The sequence below is a fragment of the Bos mutus genome, chromosome 7 (assembly GCF_027580195.1).
Source record: "Bos mutus isolate GX-2022 chromosome 7, NWIPB_WYAK_1.1, whole genome shotgun sequence".
Lineage (NCBI taxonomy): Eukaryota > Metazoa > Chordata > Mammalia > Artiodactyla > Bovidae > Bos > Bos mutus.
The window spans coordinates 104508532-104532151 of record NC_091623.1 but is presented as its reverse complement, the minus strand read 5'-3'; the positions used below and the strand labels follow the sequence as shown (position 1 = coordinate 104532151).

The following is a 23620-nucleotide window of genomic DNA, read 5'->3' as shown; positions in this document are numbered from 1 at the left end:
TTGCAGGAGCCTCTTAGCTGGCCTCCTTGAGTGTCTTCTGTGGTGCACTGGGTTACTGTGATAGAATTACATGTGATCCCTTTGCCATGTGACTCTGTAGTCCCTGTGAGAAGGCAGAGTGGATTTCTCTACTCCATGAATGTTAGGTTTGGTCTAATGCCTTTCTTTAGCCATTAGAATATCAGAAGACACAACACAAGAAGAGGCTTTAAATATGTGTGTGTGTTTAGTCACTCAGTCATGTCCGACTCTTTGCAACCCCATGGACTGTAGCCCACCAGACTCCTCTGTCCGTGGGATTCTCCAGGCAAAAGTACTGGAGTGGGTTGATGTGCCCTCCTCCAGGGATCTGCCTGACCCAGGGATTAAACCTTCTGGCTCACTTATGTCTACTGCATTGGCAGACAGGTTCTTTACCACTAGCAACCACCTAGGAAGCCAGTAACTATCATTTAAAGATATAAATCAGATTACCCACTCCTAAACTTAAACCTCATTAGTGATTTTTGTTGGTGGTGGTGGTTTAGTTGGTAAGTCGTGTCCTACTCTTGCAATCCCATGGACTATAGCCTGTCAGGCTCCTCTGTCCATGGGATTGTCCAGGCAAGAATATTGGAGTGGGTTGACATTTCCTTCTCCAGGGGATCTTCCCAGGCCAGGAATCAAACCCGGGTCTCCTGCATTGCAGGCAGATGACTTACCAATTGAGCTGTGAGGGGGTGATTTTTATTGTATTGCAAATCAATCTCAGTTCTTCAGTTGAGATTAATTTACAATACGATCAATTCTTTGTTCAGTATGCTTTAGCTTTTCTGGCCTTCTTTTGGTACTTTGAATAGACAAGCTTAAGTTCAGTTCACTGGCTCAGTATTGTCCAATACCTTGCAACCCCATGGATTGTAGCATGCCAGGCTTCCCTGTCTATCACCAACTCCCGGAGCTTGCTCAAACTCATGTCCATGGAGTTGGTGATGCCATCCAACCATCTCATCCTCTGTCGTCCCCTTCTCCTCCTGCCCTCAATCTTTCCCAGCAACAGGGTCTTTTCCAATGAGTCAGTTCTTCACATTAGGTGGCCAAAGTATTGGAGCTTCAGCTTACTCCCACTTTAAAGCCTTTATACTTGCTATTCTTTTTGTCTAGAGAGTTACAAAGTCCAGATCTAAACTGTTCAATATAGTAGCCATTAGCCACCTGTGGCTATTTCAATTTAAATGAACTAAAATAGAATAACATTAAAGATTTAGTTCCTCCTTCATACTAACCACATTTTGAACGTTCAATAGGCACAGTCACTCGTGGCTACTGTACAGCGTAGATTTGGAATGTCTCTTACCATTGCAGAAAGTTGTGCTGGTCATAACAAGTCTCAGTGAAATATCACCTCCTCGGAGCAGCCTATCGTTCATTTAAGCAGTCTTCTAGTCTAACCTACGTTCCATGACTCTGTTTAGCTATATCTGTAGCTGCTGCTGCTGTTTGAGTCATGTCCACTTGCCATTTAACAATACTTTGAAATCGTTATATTTGTTTGTTTGTTCACCAGAATACAGAACTGGAGAGCACAGGGCCTTGGTTGATTTTCTTCTCTGCTACATCCCTGGGGTCTAGTAAAGAGGCGTTTCTAGTTGATGGAATACATCAATGAAATATTAACACATTGTTCATTTATTGGTGGTGAGGACTGTTCCAGGTAGAAGCAGAAGCATGAACCAAAGAAAGCAGAGAGAGACTGAGAGGCATGTTTCTGGCAATACTGGGTAACCTGCTTTGGCTGGAATATAGAGTGTGTTAGGTTAGATGAGTCTCAAAAATACTTTCTTGAAATTGAGATCATATTATTGAGAGACTCATATTCTGGGCTAAGTATGAACTTCAGATAAGATGGGAGACATTGACAGTTTGTTTAAGAGAAAGAAATTTCATGATTAGAAATAGTCATCAAGAAATTGATCCACCCATTGTGTGGCAAGTGGATTATAACATGAAAAGACTAGTCAGAAGGCTCAAGATAGAATGCAGTGAAGAGAGAGAAGAATGAGAACAGATTCAAGATCATATGTGTGTGTGTTAGTCAGTTTCTGACTCTTTGTGACCCCATGGACTATAGCCTACTAGGCTCCTCTGTCCATGGGATTTCCCAGGCAAGAATACTGGAGTGGGTATTCTCTTCTCCAGGGGATCTTCCCAATCCAGGGATCGAACCCAGGTCTCGTGCATTGCAGGTGGATTCTTTACTATCTGAGCCATCAGGGAGGCCCTCAAGAATCATAATGGTGAAATCAACAGATTATAGTATTGGATGCAGAAGATGACAGAGCCTAAGGAATCAAACGAGATGACATATTGAAAGTGGGGGGGGGGCAGGGGTGATTCAACATAAATAAAGTGAGGGATAAGCAGAGCATTTGGCAGGAAACACGTCCAGTTCTTTTTTATAAGTTCAACCCCAAATGCGGAAGTTAGTGTCTTGGGGAAAGGGTAGACACTGGGGAGAAAAGGGGAGCAGAAGGGGTCACAGAGAGCCCCAGCTGTGGTGATGAGGAGAATATAGCATCACAAAGTGAAGGATTCTTAGGGAGAGGTGTGAAGATCCTCTCCAAATCTTAGGCTACAAGAAGTAAAGACATAATATTTGTGGAAGAGATACCTATCATAACCCTATAGAAACTGGTTCATTAGAATGATTAGAGTGGAAACCATATTGTAAGATATTCAGAATGATCTTGGAGTAAGGAAGAAGAGGTAGGAAGTGCAGCAAAGTAATTTTGTCAAAGCTAATAAGCTACTCAGATTCTAGACTCCACATTTAGCCTTATGAGCTTCCCATCCCCCGCTCTGTCCCCCTCCTCCCCAGCTCCTGCTTTTCTGTGTCTGGGGTGCAGATTAAATGGAGGCTGCATCAGATGTTCTCTGTGCTCCCTTGCAGCTCTGACATCTCCGTGGGCTTCACCAGATGGGTGAGGGATGGGTGGAGCTTATCCAGCTTGCTTAGGAAATAGAGACTCTGCCCTAATTAACCACCTCAATTAACAAATGGAGTTTGGCAGAGAGCTAAGATGAAGTTCTTTGATTTAACATTTCCTTCACACATAATTTAAGTCTCAGAATTCTTACATTTTATAATCACAGATTTGGAAGGAGATCTAGAAGCTGTCTAGTTCATTTCCCTCCTCTGTGAAAGAATGAATATATGTAGACAGGCACACACACACATCTCCTGCCATCCTTAGAAGCAACAGAAGTAGCTCTTGGCTATTCTGGAGCCAAGATAGGTCAGTCAGTCAGTTTAGTTGCTCAGTCATGTCTGACTCTGTGACTCCATGGATCGCAGCATGCCAGGCCTCCCTGTCTGTCACCAACTCCCGGAGTTTACTCAAACTCATGTGCATTGAGTTGGTGATGCCATCCAACCATCTCATCCTCTGTCATCCCCTTCTCCTCCTGCTTTCAATCTTTCCCAGAATCTTTTCCAATGAGTCAACTCTTTGCATCAGGTGGCCAAAGTACTGGAGTTTCAGCTTCAGCATCAGTCCTTCCAATGAACACCCAGGACTGGTCTCCTTTAGGATGGACAAGTTGGATCTCCTTGCAGTCCAAGGGACTCTCAAGAGTCTTCTCCAACACCACAGTTCAAAAGCATCAATTCTTTGGCACTCAGCTTTCTTCACAGTCCAACTCTCACATCCATACATGACTACTGGAAAAACCATATCCTTGACTAGACGGACCTTTGTTGGCAAAGCAATGTCTCTGCTTTTCAATATGATACCTAGGTTGGTCATAACTTTTCTTCCAAGGAGGAAGTGTCTTTTTATTTCATGGCTGCAATCACCATCTGTAGTGATTTTGGACCCCCCAAAATAAAGTCAGCCACTGTTTCCACTGTTTCCCCATCTATTTGCCATGAAGTGATGGGACCAGATATACAGATCAGGAAGCAACAGTTAGAACTGGTCATGGAACAACAGACGGGTTCCAAATAGGAAAAGGAGTACATCAAGGCTGTATATTGTCACCCTGCTTATTTAACTTATATGCAGAGTACATCATGAGAAACCCTGGGCTGGAAGAAGCGCAAGCTGGAATCAAGATTGCCGGGAGAAATATCAATAACCTCAGATATGCAGATGACACCACGCTTATGGCAGAAAGTGAAGAGGAACTAAACAGCCTCTTGGTGAAAGTGAAAGAGGAGAGTGAAAAAGTTGGCTTAAAGCTCAACATTCAGAAAACAAAGATCATGGTATCTGGTCCCATCACTTCATGGCAAATAGATGGGGAAATAGTGGAAACAGTGTCAGACTTTATTTTTGGGGGCTCCAAAATCACTGCAGATGGTGATTGCAGCCATGAAATTAAAAGACGCTTACTCCTTGAAAGGAAAGTTATGACCAACCTAGGTATCATATTGAAAAGCACAGACATTGCTTTGCCAACAAACATCCATCTAGTCAAGGCTATGGTTTTTCCAGTAGTCATGTATGGATGTGAGAGTTGGACTGTGAAGAAAGCTGAGTGCCAAAGAATTGATGCCTTTGAACTGTGGTGTTGGAGAAGACTCTTGAGAGTCCCTTGGACTGTAAGGAGATCCAACCAGTCCATTCTAAAGGAGATCAGTCCTGGGTGTTCTTTGGAAGGAATGATGCTAAAGCTGAAACTCTAATACTTTGGCCACCTGATGCGAAGAGTTGACTCATTGGAAAAGCCTCTGATGCTGGGAGGGATTGGGGGCAGAAAGAGAAGGGGACGACAGAGGATGAGATGGCTCGATGGCATCACCGACTTGATGGACATGAGTTTGGGTGAACTCCGGGAGTTGGTGATGGACAGGGAGGCCTGGCGTGCTGCAATTCATGGGGTCGCAAAGAGTCAGACATGACTGAGTGACTGAACTGAACTGAACTGATGGGACCAGATGCTGTGATCTTAATTTTCTGAATGTTGAGCTTTAAGCCAACTTAATATTATCACCTCTCTGTTAGGAATGCCCTAGGAAGTCTTACCTCTATCTCTGCTATGCCCCATGGCTTCCATGTCCTGTGGCTGTCTTGCCTTGGCAGCAAGCACATCTTTGTCAGCTTTTGACTTGCACATGCAACTTGGTGCATACGCTCTTGGACAACCTGCCCTTGGAGTGACCTGACTTGACAAGGAATTTTTTCAGAGCCCCTCCTTCTCTCCTGCCTAGAGCGAGATTCTTAATCTAACTTTCCCATGTGGCTGTGTTTTTACATCCCACAGAGGATCATGCACCTGTCTGGCTCCTTTCAAATTTTCATATTTGAACTTACATATCACCTCCTTGGGGAAGTCTTCCTTGACCACTTAATCCAAAGTAGGTGTGATTCTTTTACAATCTTCTACAATAGTGATTTGTCACTACATCCTACTTTCTTTATGACCATAGATACAATCTCTATTACTAGTTTTTATTTGTAAATGTTATTTATTTCCTATCTCTCTATAGAAAATGAGCTTGGTGGGAACCAAGACCATATCTTTCACTCTTCATTGTTCCTTCAGTACCTAGCAAAGTGTGGAACGTGCAATGGTTGCTTGTATTGGTCAGCTATTGCTGCATAACAAACCACCCCATTTCCAATGGTATATAACAGTGAGTATTTAGTATTATGAGTCTGCCAGTCAGCTGAGATGACTTTGCTTCAGACTTCAGTGTGTAGGTTGACTGCAGCATCTGTTTTTTGCATTTATCTTTCTTCTGGGAGCAGATGGTTCTCTAGAACATGTTCTTTCAATGACTTCTGCTTGAAACATGCAAATATCCCATTTTCCAAGGCAAGTCACATGACCAAACATAGTATTAGTGGAACCAGGAGATATACTCTTCCCAAGGAGTTTGGGGAAGAAATGATTACCAAATAAGCATTTATTTCTACCATGATGCTCCATAAATATCAATGGTTGAATTAGAGCAGTTGACTTTTCTATCTAAACCATTTTCCAGTCATTACAATCCTGTGTTTTATCAGCATTCAGTTTAGAATTTCAGACCATGGTGAATCCACAGCCTTATGTGGAGAAAAAAAAAAATACCACTCTGTTTTCCTTGAACAAGAACTAACTTAAGATCTCTATCTGTTTAACAGAGGTTAAAACCTCCTTCATTTCTTCCTGGCTCTCTCTATCCCCCATCTTGAGGCATAGGGAAGGCTTCATTCCTGCCAAAAACTAGAAGAGATAGAACCAATTAGAAGAACTTACCATCTGGTGGTGTGGGCTTATCAGAATTGTAGCCAAAACTCCAACAGGAACTGTTAAAGAGTTTGTGCACAATAGCTTGAGTGTCTGAGTAGAGCAGAGAATGTCTTGATCACTCAGAGAGAGTATGGCTAACCTCAAGATCACCAGATAACTTAGGGCTCCTGACAGCGCCAACATTCTGTCAGAGAGTGGCCTGAAGGGACACCCCCAGCCATATGCATGTGGGCTTCCTAAAACTGTTCCATGAACAAGGGTTTGCTCTTAGGCTGAGCAGGGATTAGCGGAGACTCCTCATAGCTTTGACTAACCCATGAGTCTGCTTGGATTTCAAACTTGTTGCCTGCACTGACCTTTGATCTTGCCACACCAACCACCATCCCTTGTATGCGCTTCTCTCATTGGCGGTTCTTTTCTGTTTTACCATGTTGACCCTTGGTCTAGCGCCAGCTACTCTGAATTTTCCCTTCTGAAGACACGTGCCATAGGAGGACATCTGTGTGTGTGTGTGTGTGTGTGGTATTTTGTCTTCTGAGTATCTAATGTTCGTTATTCTGGTAACAGCATCCTGACTTCCTTTGGAGGAATCACTCCTCCCTTATGTCCATGTAGTTTGGATAGGCTGAAGGAAACCAGCAGTCCATTTGGTTCTTCTTACCACCCCAAGATCTAAGAACGGTCGTGTGAGTAATCTTAGAACAGCCTGAAGAATGTAAATTGCTGGCCAAGGTGCCATGTTCAGAAATGAGCGTATGTCCTAATTTTTATTCAGTGACATCAGATCTAGGACTTCTGTGAAACAGAGGGCAAAAGAGAAGTTCCCTTTCCACTGGACTTTGAGATGGGCAGATGTAGGCTGGCTCTATCCTGGGAACTGTCACCTGAGTGTAAAGTCAATTAGAGAAAAGCGAAACCCCAAATCTAGAGGGTTTCTCTCTGTCCTGATGCTATCATTCAAGCTCCTGAATCTAGCTGAAATCAAAACTCCAGTTCTCTATCCCTTGCCACCAAAAGAGTCGTGACTACTCACTGCCCAAATGGGGTTGCATAATTTCTTAAGCCAAATACACTATGTTAATAGATTAAACACCTCGTTAATTATATTACACTGGGTTTGCCTAGCACAAGCTGCTTCATGTAAGTAATGTCATTTTCCCAATAGCCCTGAGAATATATTATTATCAACTCCTTATTATACATCTAGAAACTAAACTGGGCACAAAAACTTCTCAAGGTCATACAAAGCAATGTCAAAGTTGGCATCAAACAAGTTATTTCAATTCCTGTTTATGCCATTGTATTAAATCTTATTGGAAATTGTCCCACTGATTCTCTAATGCTCTTAAAATCAGAATGATATATACAAATGGCTAAACTTTTATTGGGATGATCATCATAACATTATTTTTAGAAAAAAAAATTTGGGAATAAACTAGATAATCAATAAAAGGAGATAGATGAAATAAATTACTGGCTAATAAAATGGCTTTTTTTTTAAACTCAGTGGAACACATGTTATTTTCAATATTACACATTCATTTTAATGTCTTCTAAAAAGTAAGCCATAATATAAATATATTCTTAATTTTTAGGTTTTTTTATTGGAATATAATTGCTTTACAATATTGTGTTAGTGTCTGCTGTACAAAAAGTTAATCAACTATATGTATACATCTATATCCTCTTGAGTCTCTCTCCCACCCCTCTAGTTCTTAATTTTTAAATTGATACATTCATAAAAAGATGGGAAGTTTATCCTTAGTACTGTAATTGTACAAATTTTATTGTGTTTGGTGTGTCTGTCCACATGGTTTCTATAATACACACATTACTTCTGTACACAAAATAAGAGCTATTCTCAAAAAATTCCTTTCCTTTCTAGAGATTCCATGTAATGTCATTAGCCTCCAGCTGCCTCATTAACCCCGGTTTTGCCTGCATCGTCTGGGATCCAGACCTCTGGTGACCTTGGGCTTCCCTGTGCCTGCAGGACAGCAAGCTATCTTACAGAAAAGTCACGGGGCTGGCTGGAGATAGAAAGAGATTTCTGGTAACCTCTGTGCTCTGCACATCCTGACCACAGCTGGCACAGAGCTGTGGTCCCTTGAAGGTATGCAGGACTGTGTGGCATAAGCAGCAGGCATGGACACCAGGGGAGGACGGGGGCTGCTGCCACAGAAAGGAAGCTGCAGCATTTAAAAGGGTCTGAGTAGACACAGCATACAGTGAAATGAAGAAAGCACTCCCAGCCCAGCCGCACATGTCTAGGGACGGAACCAGAAACCCAGGCCATTGTCCCGCTCACTCATTGGAAATTGGAAATTGTTCACAGCTTCCTCATCTGTGAAAAGGGGAGGAAAAAAGTATCTACCTCTCAGCATCTTATGGAGTGGGAAGTTGATTTGAAATCAACCATCATTTACTCCTTCTCAAAATAGCCATGCATCACTGCTATAATTATTACCTTCATTTGAAAGAAACTGATGTTCAAAAAAGAGAACTGACGTGCCCAGGCAGGGCATCCATGGCAGATCCTTGAACCAGAAATCCGTTATTTAGAAAATGGAGCCTCATACCTTACTTACACAGTTGGTAAAGCATCTGCCTGCAATGCGGGAGAGACCTGGGTTCAACTCCTGGTTCGAGAAGTTCCCTTGGAGAAGGAAATGGCAACCCACTCAATTACTCTTGCTTGGAGAATCCCATGGACAGAGGAGCCTGGCAGGATACAGTTCATGGGATTGCAAGAGTCAGACATGACCTAGAGCTATTTTTATATATATATATATCTTACTGAGGACCCTGACTGACAACAGTCCAGTAGGAACTGCAGTGAGATTTTGATTAGACTTTTCATCCCCACTTTTCAGCTATATAGTTATAATAGCCTTCCAAAGGAATTTACAATGCAGTCCTCCACTGAAACTCTCAAAACTCATTGTAGCAAAGTGCTACCCTGTAAACAGTAATAATTCAGCCTTATTTTCATCCCTGCCATTGATGTTACATAATATCCAGTTTCCCTGGTGGCTCAAATGATAAAGCATCTGCCTGCAATATAGGAGACCCAGGTTCCATCTATGTGTTGAGATGATTCTGTGGAGAAATGAGAATGTGAAGAGGAGAATGGCAACCCACTTCAGTATTCTTGCCTAGACAGAGGATTCCATGGACAGAGGAGCCTGGTGGGCTACAGTAAGTGAGGTTACAAAGAGTCAGACACAATTGAGTGACTAACACTTTCACTTTTTTTTTCAATATACAGCTATACGTTCATTCATTCATTCATTTCACTAGCACCACCACACACTATTCTCTGGTAGAGTCTGTCATGGGAACCTAAAAAAACAAAGTCACTGCCCCCAAGTTGCTTAGTCCAGTTGGGCAGATAAAATAAGGGTCCAGGTAACTAAAACTCAGGGTTAAATTTGACATCTGCTGTGAGGAAGATACAAAGGGCCACAGGGCAGAGAAGAGGGGTGCAGGGGTGGCTTAGGAGAGTCCCAGCGGCACTACTAGTGGTAAAGAACCTGGCTGCCAATGCAGGGGACATAAGAGACACCTCCAGTTTGATCCCTGGGTCAGGAAGATCCCCTGGAGGAGGGCATGGCAGCCCACTTCAGTATTCTTACCTGGAGAATCCCATGGACAGAGGAGCCTAGAGGGCTACAGTCCATTGGGTCACAAAGAGTCAGACATGACAGAAGCAACTTATCATGCGTGATATAAGAACTAGGACACACCAGAAGGACAGAATTTCGACAAGGGAATGTGGGAGGAGGAATTTGTAGGTGGAGGAAACAGCAGTATCAATTTGAGGACCATTGAATTACCTGGTTTGAGTGGAGAGCAGGATTCAGTGTCATGTAACCTTCCCTGTTGATAATATTAAGTGGGGTTCTGGATGATTCTCTGCCTCTGCACACATACTCACCAGATTTCCTAGCCCTCTGCTGAATCAGCTTCATCTCCAAGAATACATCCATGGACATACCACAGAGTCAGCCCTGTACCCAGCCTTTCCCCCACCGTCTGTCCCCATCCCTCTGCCCATCTGTGAGACTCCACCCCAAGTTGGAGACAGGAGTAAAGGAACAATTGTTGTTGTTGCATTAGCAAAAAATCTCCAGGGAGCACGAAAGTGGTCAAGTGTTCTGGAGCCTCTGATTCCCAGTGAGAAAACAAATCTGAACACGGCATTCCTCTGCTTGGAACCCTTCAGTAGGTTTCCCCAGCTCTTGGGCTAAAGATCAAAATCCATAACAGGGCACACCAAGCCTGACTTGTGTCACCCTCTCCAGCCCCACGCTTCCCACATCCCTTTCCCCCCACCAGTCCTCTGCCCAGAATGCTTCTAGAATATTCCTCCTGTTTTTAGCACCACATTGCTGAAAGCGTTCAGTTTTCAGCTCAGACGCCTATTCATCTCTCTGCCCAATGCTGGTTCCTTTGTAATATGTTTCTATTGAATCATGGCCTTTCTTTCACATATTTATTTATATGATTAGTTTAAGAATAGCTATGTTCCTTACTAGCCAGAAAGCTCCATGAGCACGGGGTTGCCTTCTTTTCTTGTTCACAGTAGTAGCACTCCATAAATACCTGTTGAATTTAAACTTTTTATTTTATATTGGAGTATAGTTGATTCCTTGTTGCTTCCCTGGTGGCTCAGACGGTAAAGCATCTGCCTGCCATGCGGGAGAACTGGGTTCGATCCCTGGGTTGAGAAGATCCCTTGGAGAAGGAAATGGCAACCCACTCTAGTACTCTTGCCTGGAAAATTCCATGGACTGAGGAGCCTGGTAGGCTACAGTCCGTGGGGTCGCAAAGAGTCGGACATGACTGAGTGACTTCACGTTCATTTGTTCATAGTTGATTAACGATGTTGTGATAGTTTTAGGTATACAGCAAAGTTCTTCAGTTATACACATACATATATCAATTCTCTTCAAATTCTTTTCCCATTTAAGTTGTTATATAATATTGAGCAGAGTTGGCAGTGCTATACAGTAGGTCCTTGTTGATTATCCATTTTAAATGTAGCATATATGTTGAATATTGAATGAATGCACCTGAGGCCCACATTTGGCTTAATATACCTGTTTTATACGTACATATGTAGCCTGACTGTGCAACTTGGAGCTTTTCTCAGAGTCTCAATTTGTTTAGTGAGCCTCCATCCAGCTAAAGGCTGGTACAAAAGCATCTTAGTTTAGTTTATTGCTGGAGTCTTCTGTTCACTCTTATCATAGAAATACAGCCCTAGAAGGACTTTTAGAGGTCACAGAAGCTTGGGAGTGGTCCTCTGCATCATTTACACATTAATGATCCAAGGAAATAGTCTGGCATTTGAGCCCATGTCTGTAAGTTTCAATCCAATATACTTTTCAGTGGTTGAACTTGGTGTGTGTGTATATGTTTGTGTGTGTATCTTCCTATTTTCCCGTCTACCTTCTACCTGCCCTTCTAAATTCAATTCAAATGTACTTGTTTTATGAAACCTGGTCTGATTCCTTCAACTGGATGTTTTCCTTTCCTTCTCTGATCATGTGTGTGTGTGTGTGTGTGAGAGAGAGAGAGAGAGAGAGAGGGAGTGCCGAGAACCTATCCATTATATCAGTTTTTTTATGCATGCCTATTTTCTCTGAGCTCCTTAAGGGGAGAATCAATGCCTAATGCATTTTATTTTCCCAGTTCCCAGTGTAGTACCTTGTAATGGCAAATGGATTTTATCTTGTGTATCAACTACAACTCTGAGCAATTTGTAGTAGCTGCTTGGAATGCTCCAGCGAGAGGGAATTTAAGGCTATGTCTAGATTCAGTGGAAAAAAATTCTGTAATCAATAAATGCAGTATACAAGGGTATGAAAGGGGGCCATAGTGGTACATATACTCCATGGGGGGCCAATAATAAAAGAGCTTTGAAGGAATGCATAGACAAATAAACAAACCTTCGTTTTCCAAATGTCCTATGTAACTACTTTCTTTTGAGCATCCAAGAGAACAGTAATGTCACCCTTCTCAACAGAAGTCTTCAAACTAATCAGAGGAAGTGATGTTCATAAACACATTTCTGAACAAAAAAATTACAATCATCAATGTTATCAAGAGTCACCCACAGATAGTGTTGGGGCCCATGTATCTCAAAGTGAGGGCTTAGGTAAAGACGGAGAAACTGAGCAATGCAGACATCCGCCATGTAACTGAGTGTATACACAAGAGATAAAGTCCAAGCTCTCCACCTCGCCAAACAAACAAAACAACAACTCTCTACCTTGATTGCAAAACAGTCGTATATGGTAGTGGTAGAGATGAGGGGAGGAGAAATATTGTGACTTTACTTACTCAAAAATGTTCCTCTCGTGACACTCCAAAAATCTGCTCCTCCCTTAAATGGCTACCCCTGTTCCACCTCCCCCGATACTCATTCCTTATCCACAGCCACCCGCCTCTGCCTTGGAAGTCTTAGCACTTAATCCTGAATCATAAGTTTCACTTCTTTTTGGTACTTCTTGTGTTGGGCCTTTTTCCTGCCGTTTCAGTTTTTTATGTCCTCTATCTTACAAGGGTGAAAGGTCACTGAGTTTTGGAGTCTGCAAAGCTGGCTTCACATATTAGCTTAGACTCTTATTCACTGTGTAATACGGAGAAGGCACAATCATTTTCACTGTCAGTAGCATTATCTATAAAATGGAAAGATGACATGTATGAAGTCTCTGTTACATGATGGGTCTTCAAAATAACCTTTGTTTACTGTCCCACCGGTCCTCCATTTTATAAATTACTACATGAAAGCCAGTTTTTTGCTTTTGGGCTATATCTTACAGCTTACGAGATCTTAGTTCTGTGACTGGAGATTGAACCAGAGCCTCCTACAGTGGAAGCATGGAGTCTTGACCACCGGACTACCAAGGAATTCCCTAGACCAATCTTTTGACAGCAAGAGTTACATATCTTTTGTGTCCTCTACTGTTTATTGCAGAGTGAGGAATAGCTATTATTAAAATAAAATAATACAATGGCAGATGCTGAAGGATATGAATCAGGTGTAAGCACATTGGCCTGCTTACAGTCCCAGGCAAGTAACATGATTTTGTTATACTGGTCACATGTCTAATAAGGAGCAGGCAGGACTTTGGTAAACTTGAGAGATTATTTCTTATACTTAAATCAGGCAGCATTTCTCAGCTAAAGACCATAGTGCTGAGCAGGAATGTGGGTCCAGAGTTGTCTGATGCCCCAGGTTTTTTTCAGAGAAGCCAGAAATGTGGATTTTTATGCCAAAGTTTGAAAAGAATTGTGCAAGTCAAGCAAAACAAGTCCCTGGACTGTTAGTTTGCAGCTCTGAAAATGATGAGGGATGCTTCGGCAAGAACTAAGAAGGCATGTGTCTGCTGCCAGTGCCTAATGTCTTGTTAGAATGCCCTCGGGCTTCCTAAGTAGGTCCACATCAGAGGGAACTGCCCTGCAAATAGGCACACTGACCTCAACCTGATTGTCATGTAGTCTTCCAGCATCTATGCTGTGTGATTCTTTGATTTTTGGAAACATTTGTTCATGTGTTAGTCCTGTGCCAGGTGTTCTCAGCCACACCAAGCAATACCTATACATGGTCTTTCTGAATAACAATTCACATTCTGGTGGTAGAGTTGACCTATAAACACACAACACCGGGAACATTGCAGGACAAATCAACTGGGACTTAAAAACTCAGTGCTTCCAGGAGCAAAGCAGGTGAAGACAAGGAGAGTAGTAGGTTGTTTAAGAAAGAAGCCATCCAGGTGGGATACTCCCATCCTAGTCAAGTGGGGTTACATAGACCCAGGGTCCAGTGTGGCCAAATGGTTTAAAATTTCAAAGAGAGCTAAGATGCCCACTTTTTGATGTGCAGTTCCATGCTTCTTAAACACTTTGCTGACGGGGGCTTATGGATGGCCATTGGATGACTCCTTCTGCAGAGTTTGATAACTGGCCAATGAGAGTCCAGCATGGAGTACCACAGGAGGTCAGAGCAGGTGAAGAACTAGGTCAAGAGTTCTCCTTGGCATATGCTGTTCCTCTTGCCTGAGACACACTTGTCTCACCTCTTTCTGCTCCCCACCCTTGACCTCCTGGAATGTTTCTGCTTATCATTGAAACTCAGATGAACCACCAGCCTCTGAGAGACTAACCCCACTTCTCAAAGCATCTCCTGATCCTCCATGTAAGTGGATGCTGTAACATTTGAGTGAGTGAGTGAGTGAAAGTTGCTCAGTCATGTCCAACTCTTTGTGACCCCCATGGACTATACAGCCCATGGAATTCTCTAGGCCAGAATACTCAAGTGGTTATCCTTTCCCTTCTTCAGGGGTTCTTCCCAACCCAGGGATCGAACCCAGGTCTCCTGCATTGTAGGAAGATTCTTTACAGCTGAACCACAACGAAGCCCATGAATACTGGAGTGGATGGCCTATCCCTTCTCCAGGGGTTCTTCCTGACCCAGGAATCAAACCGGGGTCTCCTGCATTGCAGGTGGATTTCTACCACCTGAGCTATAACATTTGCATTACATTTTAATTTTCTCTTTACGGCACAGTTGGTTTCACTGGGAATAAAGTCCTGCCAGGCAAGGAACATGTCTTAATTTTGTCTGCATTTCTAGTACTTAACACTATGCCTGGGCTTGGTTAAGGGCTCAAAAAATGCTTGCTAATGGAATGCAAGACTTTTAAAAGAATTTCTCCAAGTGTGATTGCCATACTGACTGCTACCATATCTCCCCAGGGCTATCTCTTGAATATTCTGATTCAGAAAGTCTAGATTCTGCCCCTGAGTCTTGCTTAAAACAAGCTCCCTGGGTGAATTTTTTGTGCACAGGATCTCTCAGCTAATCTGTAACTGCCTCCTCCCGACAGGGAAAGAGACTGTGTCTTCTTTGTTGGTCATGGTGTTCCTAGCACCTGACACAGAGCTGAGCATACACTGGAAATTCAGTGTATTTGCTGAACAAATAAATGGATGGATAAATGAAAAGTAAGAATTAAATTGCAACAGTGCTCAGAACTCCCTTGGTGGTCCAGTGGCTAAGACTTTGTGCTCCCAGTGCAGGGGGCCTGGGTTCGATCCCTGGTCAGGGAACTGGATCCCACATTCAGCACTGAGGAGTTGAATACCCCAACTAAAGATCCTGCATGCTGTGACTAAGACCTGGTGCAGCCAAATAAATACATAAATATTAAAAATCATTACAACAATGCTCCTCCAAAATCTAATGGACACCCCAGCTAGTATTTCAGATATAAAGACACACAATATAGGCTGAATAGCTGGTCCATAACTACCATCTCTATGGACAGACTCCTCAACTCCTGCCCTTGTGAGATGGGAAGAGTACTCGGTGCGTGCGTGCATGCTAAGTTGCTTCAGTTGTGTTCAACTCTTTGTGACCCTGTGGATTGTGGCCCACCAGGTACCACCTGGGCGGCCCAACAGAGTACTCAGACCAGATCAGATCAGATCAGTTGCTCAGTCGTGTCCGACTCTTTGCAACCCCATGAATCGCAGCACGCCAGGCCTCCCTGTCCATCACCAACTCCCGGAGTTCACTCAGACTCAGAGGAGATCCTAAAGCATTTGGGTTGCCAATTCAGTGACTTTACCCCTTAATGATGGCAGAAAAGGAGAGCAGGAAAGATGGGATGCCACAAAGATGTAGAACTCTCTTCTTGGCCGGAGATATTAGCAATAGTTCTCCTGCATCCCTTTCTCTAAGCACCATTCTGCCTTTTTAAGCAGTCTCCTGTTGCTAATACATCTAGCAGCAATAGTTCCTGTTACACTTCTTCTCCTTTCCCTTCTCCACCCTCTGGTGGAGGGATCATGAATAGCAAAATGTATAGGAAAACAATCAAATGACCAGAAAAATGGTGAAAAATAAAGATTTGGTTATTTTCTGGAGGTAAGACTGGGATAGTTAATTTAAGGTTAACTACTAGTCCAGCTATCAAAAAGCACATGAAATTAAATCCGAATATCATGTTTTTTTCTGTTTTCAATAAATTATTAGTTAAGGCATTGTACCTAAAACCTCTCTACTCCTTTCAATATTTTTCACTCAATCCAAATTGGGATAGAAGTCAGTTTCCCCAGACTAGTGAACCACAGTGAGCACAGCCCCAGAGGGTTTCCTAATCTCATGTGATAATTAACAGAGAATCTTCCAGGCAGGCTGGGAATTACAATGTCACCATGACCACCCCAGTTGCCTAGTACTCTCTCAGTTCCCGGAACTAAAGAGAAGAAACTAACGGTTTAAGAACAAAATAGCATTACTGTTTCTCAGGCAATCCCCTGAGCAGTGTCCCCACTGAACTGCAAACCACCGAGAACAAAAACCTTTTATCATCTGTTTTTCCAATAACCGTATCAGTTCATAACATTTAAAGAATGATTAAATTCATAGAAACCTATGCTCTGGTATATGGCAGGAATCAAGATGAAGAACCCAGATCTACTCGATTCAAGTTCACTAACCACAGTGGATAACACCCTGATCACATTTCAATCCTCTCAGTAAATGGACAGCAACCCTATTAGAGATCAAGTCTTAGGTAGTTAAGATAACAGTATAGAAGCATCACTTTTTGCCTTAGAACATTCCTCCAATTTTTATCTTGTATTGTCTTGTCCTGTCGGTCAACATCTTGACAACAGAATAACAGTTAACATCTCTTTCCACCAAGCTCTGCTGGAGACAGGTCTCAGCAGTGTGAGTGAATGCACATGCCAGCCATTGATTCTTGCAAATTCCCTAAGCCTGTAGTCTTTCTAGAGCAATGGACCCCTTTGAGAGAATGACAAAAGCTACGGAGCCTCTGTCCAGGGAATAAATAAGCATAGGCACATACATGCAAAAGGTTATGCATAATCTCTGGTGGTTCTTAGATACCTTGATGACCACACCTAAATCTTCCCCTTAAAAATTCTCCTTTAATCCATAGTGAAAGAAATGAGAGGTTGTCTAATAATCAAATACCTACGCAATATTATTTTCACTTTCCAGGGAGATGGTTTCATAGAACTACAATTCACCAATTAAACTTCAGCTCTTTTTCAAGGATAATGAGTAACACAGTTGACAAGATTTTTAACTTCAACATTACCAAAATGTAGAATTGCTGTTTTATTTGTTCAGCAGGTCACTCCTATGCAAAACCGTAGCTACAATCTGAAGCTTTTTAAAGTTTCCTCCTTAGGGGCTTTATCAGGTCACTGCTTGTAAAGACTCTGAATGCTCCCTTTTGTTTCTTGGGTAATCTCAGTAAAATTGATCTAGTTACCATGGGATCTGTGTATCTTTCACAGTGCCCAGGAACAAGGACCTTGGGCTCACAAGACCACCATTTACTTTTCAGGTGACCCTGGAAAAGTTGTATAACCTGTTGCAGCCTTACTTTCAGCTTCTCTAAAAGGAACATATTAATAATATAGAGCACTGTAGGGATCCTGTGAAGATTGAATAAAATAACTTGAATAAACCAACACATGAAAAGTGATTAGTGCATTACTGGGCCATAGTAGATGCTCAATAAATGTAATGAATGTTATTATAATTGTCCATAAAATAATTGTTGGCACACAGTAAGTCCTCAGTAAATGGAATCTGAAATAATAATTTTTTTGATTGAAGTATTGTTGCTTTACAATGTTTCAGGTGTACAGCAAAGTGATTCATATACACACACACACACACACACACACACACACATATATATATACTTCATGTGTACGTGTGCTCAATCATTTAGTCAGGTCTGACTCTTTGCGACCCCATGGACTGTAGCCCACCAGGCTCCTCTGTCCATGAGATTTTCCCAGCGTCTCCTGTGTCTCCTGCATTAGCAGGCAGCTTCTTTACCACTGAGCCACCAGGGAGGCTATATATATATATACTTTTCCAAATTCTTTACCATTATATGTTAATACGAGATGCTGAATATAGTTCCCTGGCTATACGGTAGATCCTGGTTGCTTATCCATTTTATATATGGTCGTGTGTATCTGTTAATCCCAAACTCCTAATTTATCACCCTCCCCCCACTTTCCCCTTTGGTAACCGTAAGTTTGTTTTCTATGTCTGTAGATCTATTTCTGTTTTCTAAATAAGTTTATTTATATGATTTATTTAGATTCCACATACAGGAGATATCATATGATTGTCTTTCTCTGACTTCACTTAATATGATAATCTCTAGGTCCTTCCATATTGCTGCAAATGGCATTCTTTCATTCTTCTTTATGGCTGGGTAATTAGAGTAATTATAATAATAATTCCAGTTGTTGGATTAATAATTTAAATTCTTGGAATTTGCATATACATTATCTTTTGAGTGTTCTTAGGAATAGGGAGAATGCTGAATTCTCTGTTTGAGCCTTCAAGGCATGTTCAGTTCAAATCGCTGAGAGCTTGTCAAGAGGGGAACCGTGGCAAAGAGACGGAGGGAATATGGTACCTGCCTTCTGCCATCCACAGCTCAGCACAAGCTACTGAGGCCACAGTGGCACCCAGAGCCTACAGTGCCAATTTAATCCAGTTTCGAGTTGTTCTTGCCCATTCAGTTTATACTTCTATGCCATCAATTCCCATGTGAGCTTAATCCCTAGAGGGAAAATGTTGCTACTGATTAAATTTTGTGCTTTCACCTGTCTTAAAATGGCAGTCATGCCACCATACAGGTTTCCTTTTCACCCAGTAGTCAAGAAAAACTCAGAACGGTGTTTGTTGCCCGCATTTTATAATGCATTCAGTTCAGATGGCTGAAATTCATCTCTCCTTTCTCCTTCTTGGGCTTCCCTGGTGGCTTAGAGGGTAAAGCATCTGCTTGCAATGCAGGAGATCTGGGTTCAATGCCAGGGTGGGGAAGATGCCCTGGAGAAGGAAATGGCAACCCACTCCAGTATTCTTGCCTGGAGATCCCACGGACGGAGGAGCCTGGTGGGCTACAGTCCACGGAGTCACCAAGAGTCAGACAGGACTGAACGACTTCACTGTCACTTTCTCCTTCTTGAGGTCACCTCTGTTCTTTTTTGTGCTCAAATGCCATCCCCAAAACTATGTAAGCCATCAGTCACTTCAGAACACTTAGGAAATAATGTAGGCTTCAAATTTTTAAATAATTATTGGTCCTTTCTAAAAATGGGAAACTAAACAGACACCTCAGGTATCCTTTCTTATCTAGCAGCATTTTCTTTTAACTGTGCACAGGAAGGACATAAGTATTGTAAATCACATTCTCCAAGTCAGAATTTTTCATTCTACGCCTCTCAGAAGTTTCCTATATATGAAACTCTCAAGTGAACCAGAAAACCTCTGCGAGTTTAGGGGAGATGCAGTCAACCCCAGTACCCATCAGGCTGGCATTCAAAGTTAGCTGACAGCAAGAACGCAAACCCATCCCATGAAGCACTGCAGGATCTCAAATATCAATGAACAGAATCACTCAAAAGGCCCTGGACAGTTTTCTTGGAGTGCTTTCTCTTAAGACAAGGGATGACAACTCATCGTTTTTGCGGCACCACCTGCTATGTACAGGCCCTCCCTTTAATGGTCGATCGCAGAAAGAATTCTCAGAAAAAGAAGCATTTACTTACATCTGTAGGTCATCTCAAAGCTGTCGCTGATGTTCACAATATCAATCTGGGGGAGCAACTTTGGGGGCTCTGTGAGTTGTGACAAAGCAAATCTAAAAGCAGCATGTTCCTGTGACTGCTGGTTTGGAAATAATCCCCCTGCAAAGAAAGAAAATGCAACATGGTATCTGGGCTAGAGATAAGTTTGATTCCTCAACAGCCCACCCCAGATGGGCCCATTTCTTCTCCCCAGGTCAGAGTCACTAGTTGTTGCCTGATTCTGGGGATCCGAATTCACATGGACTCAACTGGACCCTGGGGCTTCAACTTCTACAGGTGAGCTTTTATTGATAAAGCCTCTAATTATCTGTCATTCTGCCCAAAGATTTGATTGTTCACCCCTCAACTCAGTTCAGGTCAGAGAAAACAGAATTGTGGAGTTTCTCTTCTCCCTCTCTCTCAAGCAAAACACTTAGGCAGCCTGTGCTCTCGTATGCATGTAAACCCTAGCCGTGTCTAATTTTTCCTGTATCAGAACCAATTCTCATTAGAGAGCCATACAGGAAGTAGTATTAATGTGTGTTGCAGAGTGAACTCTAGCCCTGGGATCCTGTGAGCTTCTCTAGCACTATGACCCTTTCTTTGGCTTTGACCCTTGTAGTCTTTGACCTGGCAAGACCTGTCTGCCAGTCCTCTACAGTTTATTCATTTCCTCTAAAAAACTCTTGATTATCTGCACATCTTGATTATCTTGATTATTTGCCGGTTCTCTCATCACTCATGATCCCAGGAGTGACTTGTTACATAAGGGGTTGCTATTGTGTGTATTTGCATGGTAACACCTTGGACTTGGAAAATGTGGGGTCTTAGGAATGTCCAGAAGATGCTAGCATTCTATTCTAGCAAAAAAGCAGAACCAGAGGTGCCTGGTGGGGCTCCTGTTCCAAGCAACCTGAGTACACACCTTACCTTCGTATTTACTGTCAACATGTAAATAAATTAAAATGCGTTTCTATGAACTGAAATCAGCAGTTTCCAGAGACTGAAGTATAGTGAGTGTTTACATAGAAGTTAATCTGAGATTCCTCAGAAATCTCAATCCCAATATGATGCATTTCTAACTTCCTATACAGTAGATGTGTGTTTGTTTTTAACAATCAGTGAATAAATTGTAAGGCTTTTGTTACAGATAGTGCAAGTAGAATGAAGTAACGTCTGGTGACAGTGATATTTTCAGTGTGTGTTCCATAACTTAACATTTCAACCTTTTATGTGAAAATAAAAACAATGGTTCAATCATTTGAAATCAAATTGGGGCTAAATACGATGAAAAATCTGCAGAGATACATAAATAAACATACCATAGATATGTACACAAAACATCTCGTGCATTTATACATCCATGGCAATATACACAGATGCACTTGGAGAAAGCAAGTCCACATATCTGAAGACAAGTATTTCCAATCAGCAAAGTATGGGTAAGACATAAGTACCAGCATAAAGAATGCCACTCGTAAGAGCAAATGATTTACCCATGGTCATATGTCTCCATTTTAAAGAGTAAAAACAAAAAACTCCTTCTTAATTCTGATGCTCCACCCCCACCCCAAGATGACCACACCCCAAACACTTCCCAGTCTCCCTCCTCCCCTGCAATGAATGAAGGAGAGTGAGTGGGGGTGGGGAGGTAGGTGGCTATAGGCTGGGCTGCAAGAGAAGTGTCTCCGGAGGCAGGAAGTTTTGTTTTGCGTCTAAGGCACTAATACACATACACAGACACACTTCAGGATATAGCTTAACAGGTGTCAGGAAACAAAGCAAGTTGCTCCGCGGCTATTCCTGCTACCCTCAGAGCCAGCCCACTGGAGAGGCCAAAAGAGTACAGTAGCACATGTGTGCCCAACAAAAGACCACCTTCAACACGTTGCCCCACAAACACACATGCTTACAAGGAACACAAACTCCTAGGAATGGGAACTTTCTCTACTGGAGCCCTGCCTCTATCTGGAGAGAGTAAACAACCCAGACCCAGCAAGATGCCTCCAAGCAAAGCAGTTTGCTGGATTCCGGGACACAAACAGCCCTGAGATGCTGGTCATACTGAATTCCCAAGCCCTTGTGGACGCGCGTCATTATTGGTGTTACTGCTCCTGTTTATTTGGCTTTCACCCGTTATTACTGGGAGAAGCAGTATCTATCCGCTGTCCCATAAATTCAGGGAGGGTGGGGGTCCTCTTTGAGAAGCATGACAACCAGGAAAGGGAAATGGGGAACAAAAAAAGCATGCGGCATCATGTTGAAACCTGCCTCCAAGTTGCGAGGCTGGAGCTCAGTGATGGGGAGAGCTAGGAGGAGGGGAGAGGGACATGTGGATGTGTGTTTGTGTGTGTGTGTGTGTGTGTGTGTGTGTGTGTGTGTGTGTGTGTGTATAAAAGGCAGACCGTCTCATGGACAGAAAATCTAAGAGGAGTGGGCGATTGAAGGAGTAGGGGGAGAAAAACAGGCTAGGAAGTTCCAGAATTGGAGGAGCGGGAACCCCCAACCCAGCATGGCAGACAGCAGACAGAGGCAGCTAGGAGAGTCCAGAGTGGGAGAGAGAGCCCCCTTCACCTGGGGTAGGGGGTGGCTTTTTAGGATTATTTTAGTGAATGCAATGAACCCAGCATCCTTCATTCCTTCTTTTAGAGGGTCTCTTTCCCCTCCCCCAGAGGAGAAATCACTGCCTCTCTCAAATATAAATGTGTATATTTAATACATAATCATACACATAAATACACACACCACACATATTTATATAAATAAATGAAATCAGGCATCATCTACCAAGCCATGGAGTTAACTCTTTAAACACCTACCACCTCTTTCCTTGTTAGAGCCTGATTTTTTTTTTTCTCCAAAGCAGTGGTTCCTCCATTTCACATGCTCATGCCTAGAGTGTGAGTGGTGTGTGAGGACCTGCGTGTGTTTATGTGTCTGTGTGTGTGTGTGAGAGAGAGAGAGACAGAGCACAGTTTCCTTCTCTGCCCCATATCCCATCCAGAGAAGCCCCCTCCCCACACCATCGCCCAAGCCTTCACATCGCTGCTGGACAGCTTGGGGTAGATGGCCAGCACAACAGCCCATAGTGGGGGTGGGGGAGGACACAAACCCCCTCCCCCTCAAAAAACTAGCCAGACCTATGAAGTCCCACCCCAGGCTGCCCCTTTCACTCACCGATCTGGATATTGTTGGGGAAATTGGCACCTACTACCGCGCCTAGGAAACCGGTGCAGAAGAAGGCAAAAATGTGCTGCATATTCCTTTTTGCATTGGCGAAAAAGAAGCCCAGGTCCAATCATAGATTTGGTGTTCCCCCCTTCCCTTTCTTCCTTTCTCTCTTCTGCCGATTCTTTTCCTCCTGCCGTTCCTTCCTTCCTCGCTTGCTTCCTGCCTGCCTTCTGCGAGGTTTGTCTGTTTCCCTTGGAATCCGAGCGCTTAAACTGCAGCGTTAACACCAACTGACAGCCAGATTAACTGAGCACGGAAAAGAGAAGCCTGTCCTCCTGCGAGCTGAGCGCCGCTCCCCTCTGCTCTGCTCTGCTCTCCTCTCCTCGCCGCCTGCCTCTCGCTCCCTCCCTTGCTCCCTCGCTCTCCCCCTCACTCTCACACAGGCAGCCAGCTCTATGCTAATACCCACCAGCAAGCCAGCTCCCTGGATCCGCAGCTGACCTCCTCTCCCCATGGCCCCCTGCCTCCCCATCCTCACCTTAGCCTCCTGGTTGGGTGTGCTGATGGGTGGGTGGGCGGG

At 43.1% G+C, this 23620-nt stretch overlaps 1 protein-coding gene across 4 annotated transcripts in view; it reads right to left on the bottom strand.

The window, feature by feature from the left end:
- Positions 1-23341, bottom strand: part of GRIA1 (glutamate ionotropic receptor AMPA type subunit 1) — a 350905-nt gene extending 327564 nt beyond the window's left edge. For all 4 annotated transcript variants that reach the window (XM_005894393.2, XM_005894392.2, XM_070374901.1 and 1 more), the window contains exons 1-2: positions 23047-23341; positions 19852-19989 (exon numbers count right to left, since the gene is read on the bottom strand). In XM_005894393.2, coding sequence (XP_005894455.1) covers positions 19852-19989; positions 23047-23128 — 220 coding nt within the window. In that variant the 5' untranslated portion in view covers positions 23129-23341. The remainder of the gene's footprint in view (positions 1-19851; positions 19990-23046) is intronic.
- Between the last annotated feature and the right edge of the window lie 279 nt (positions 23342-23620).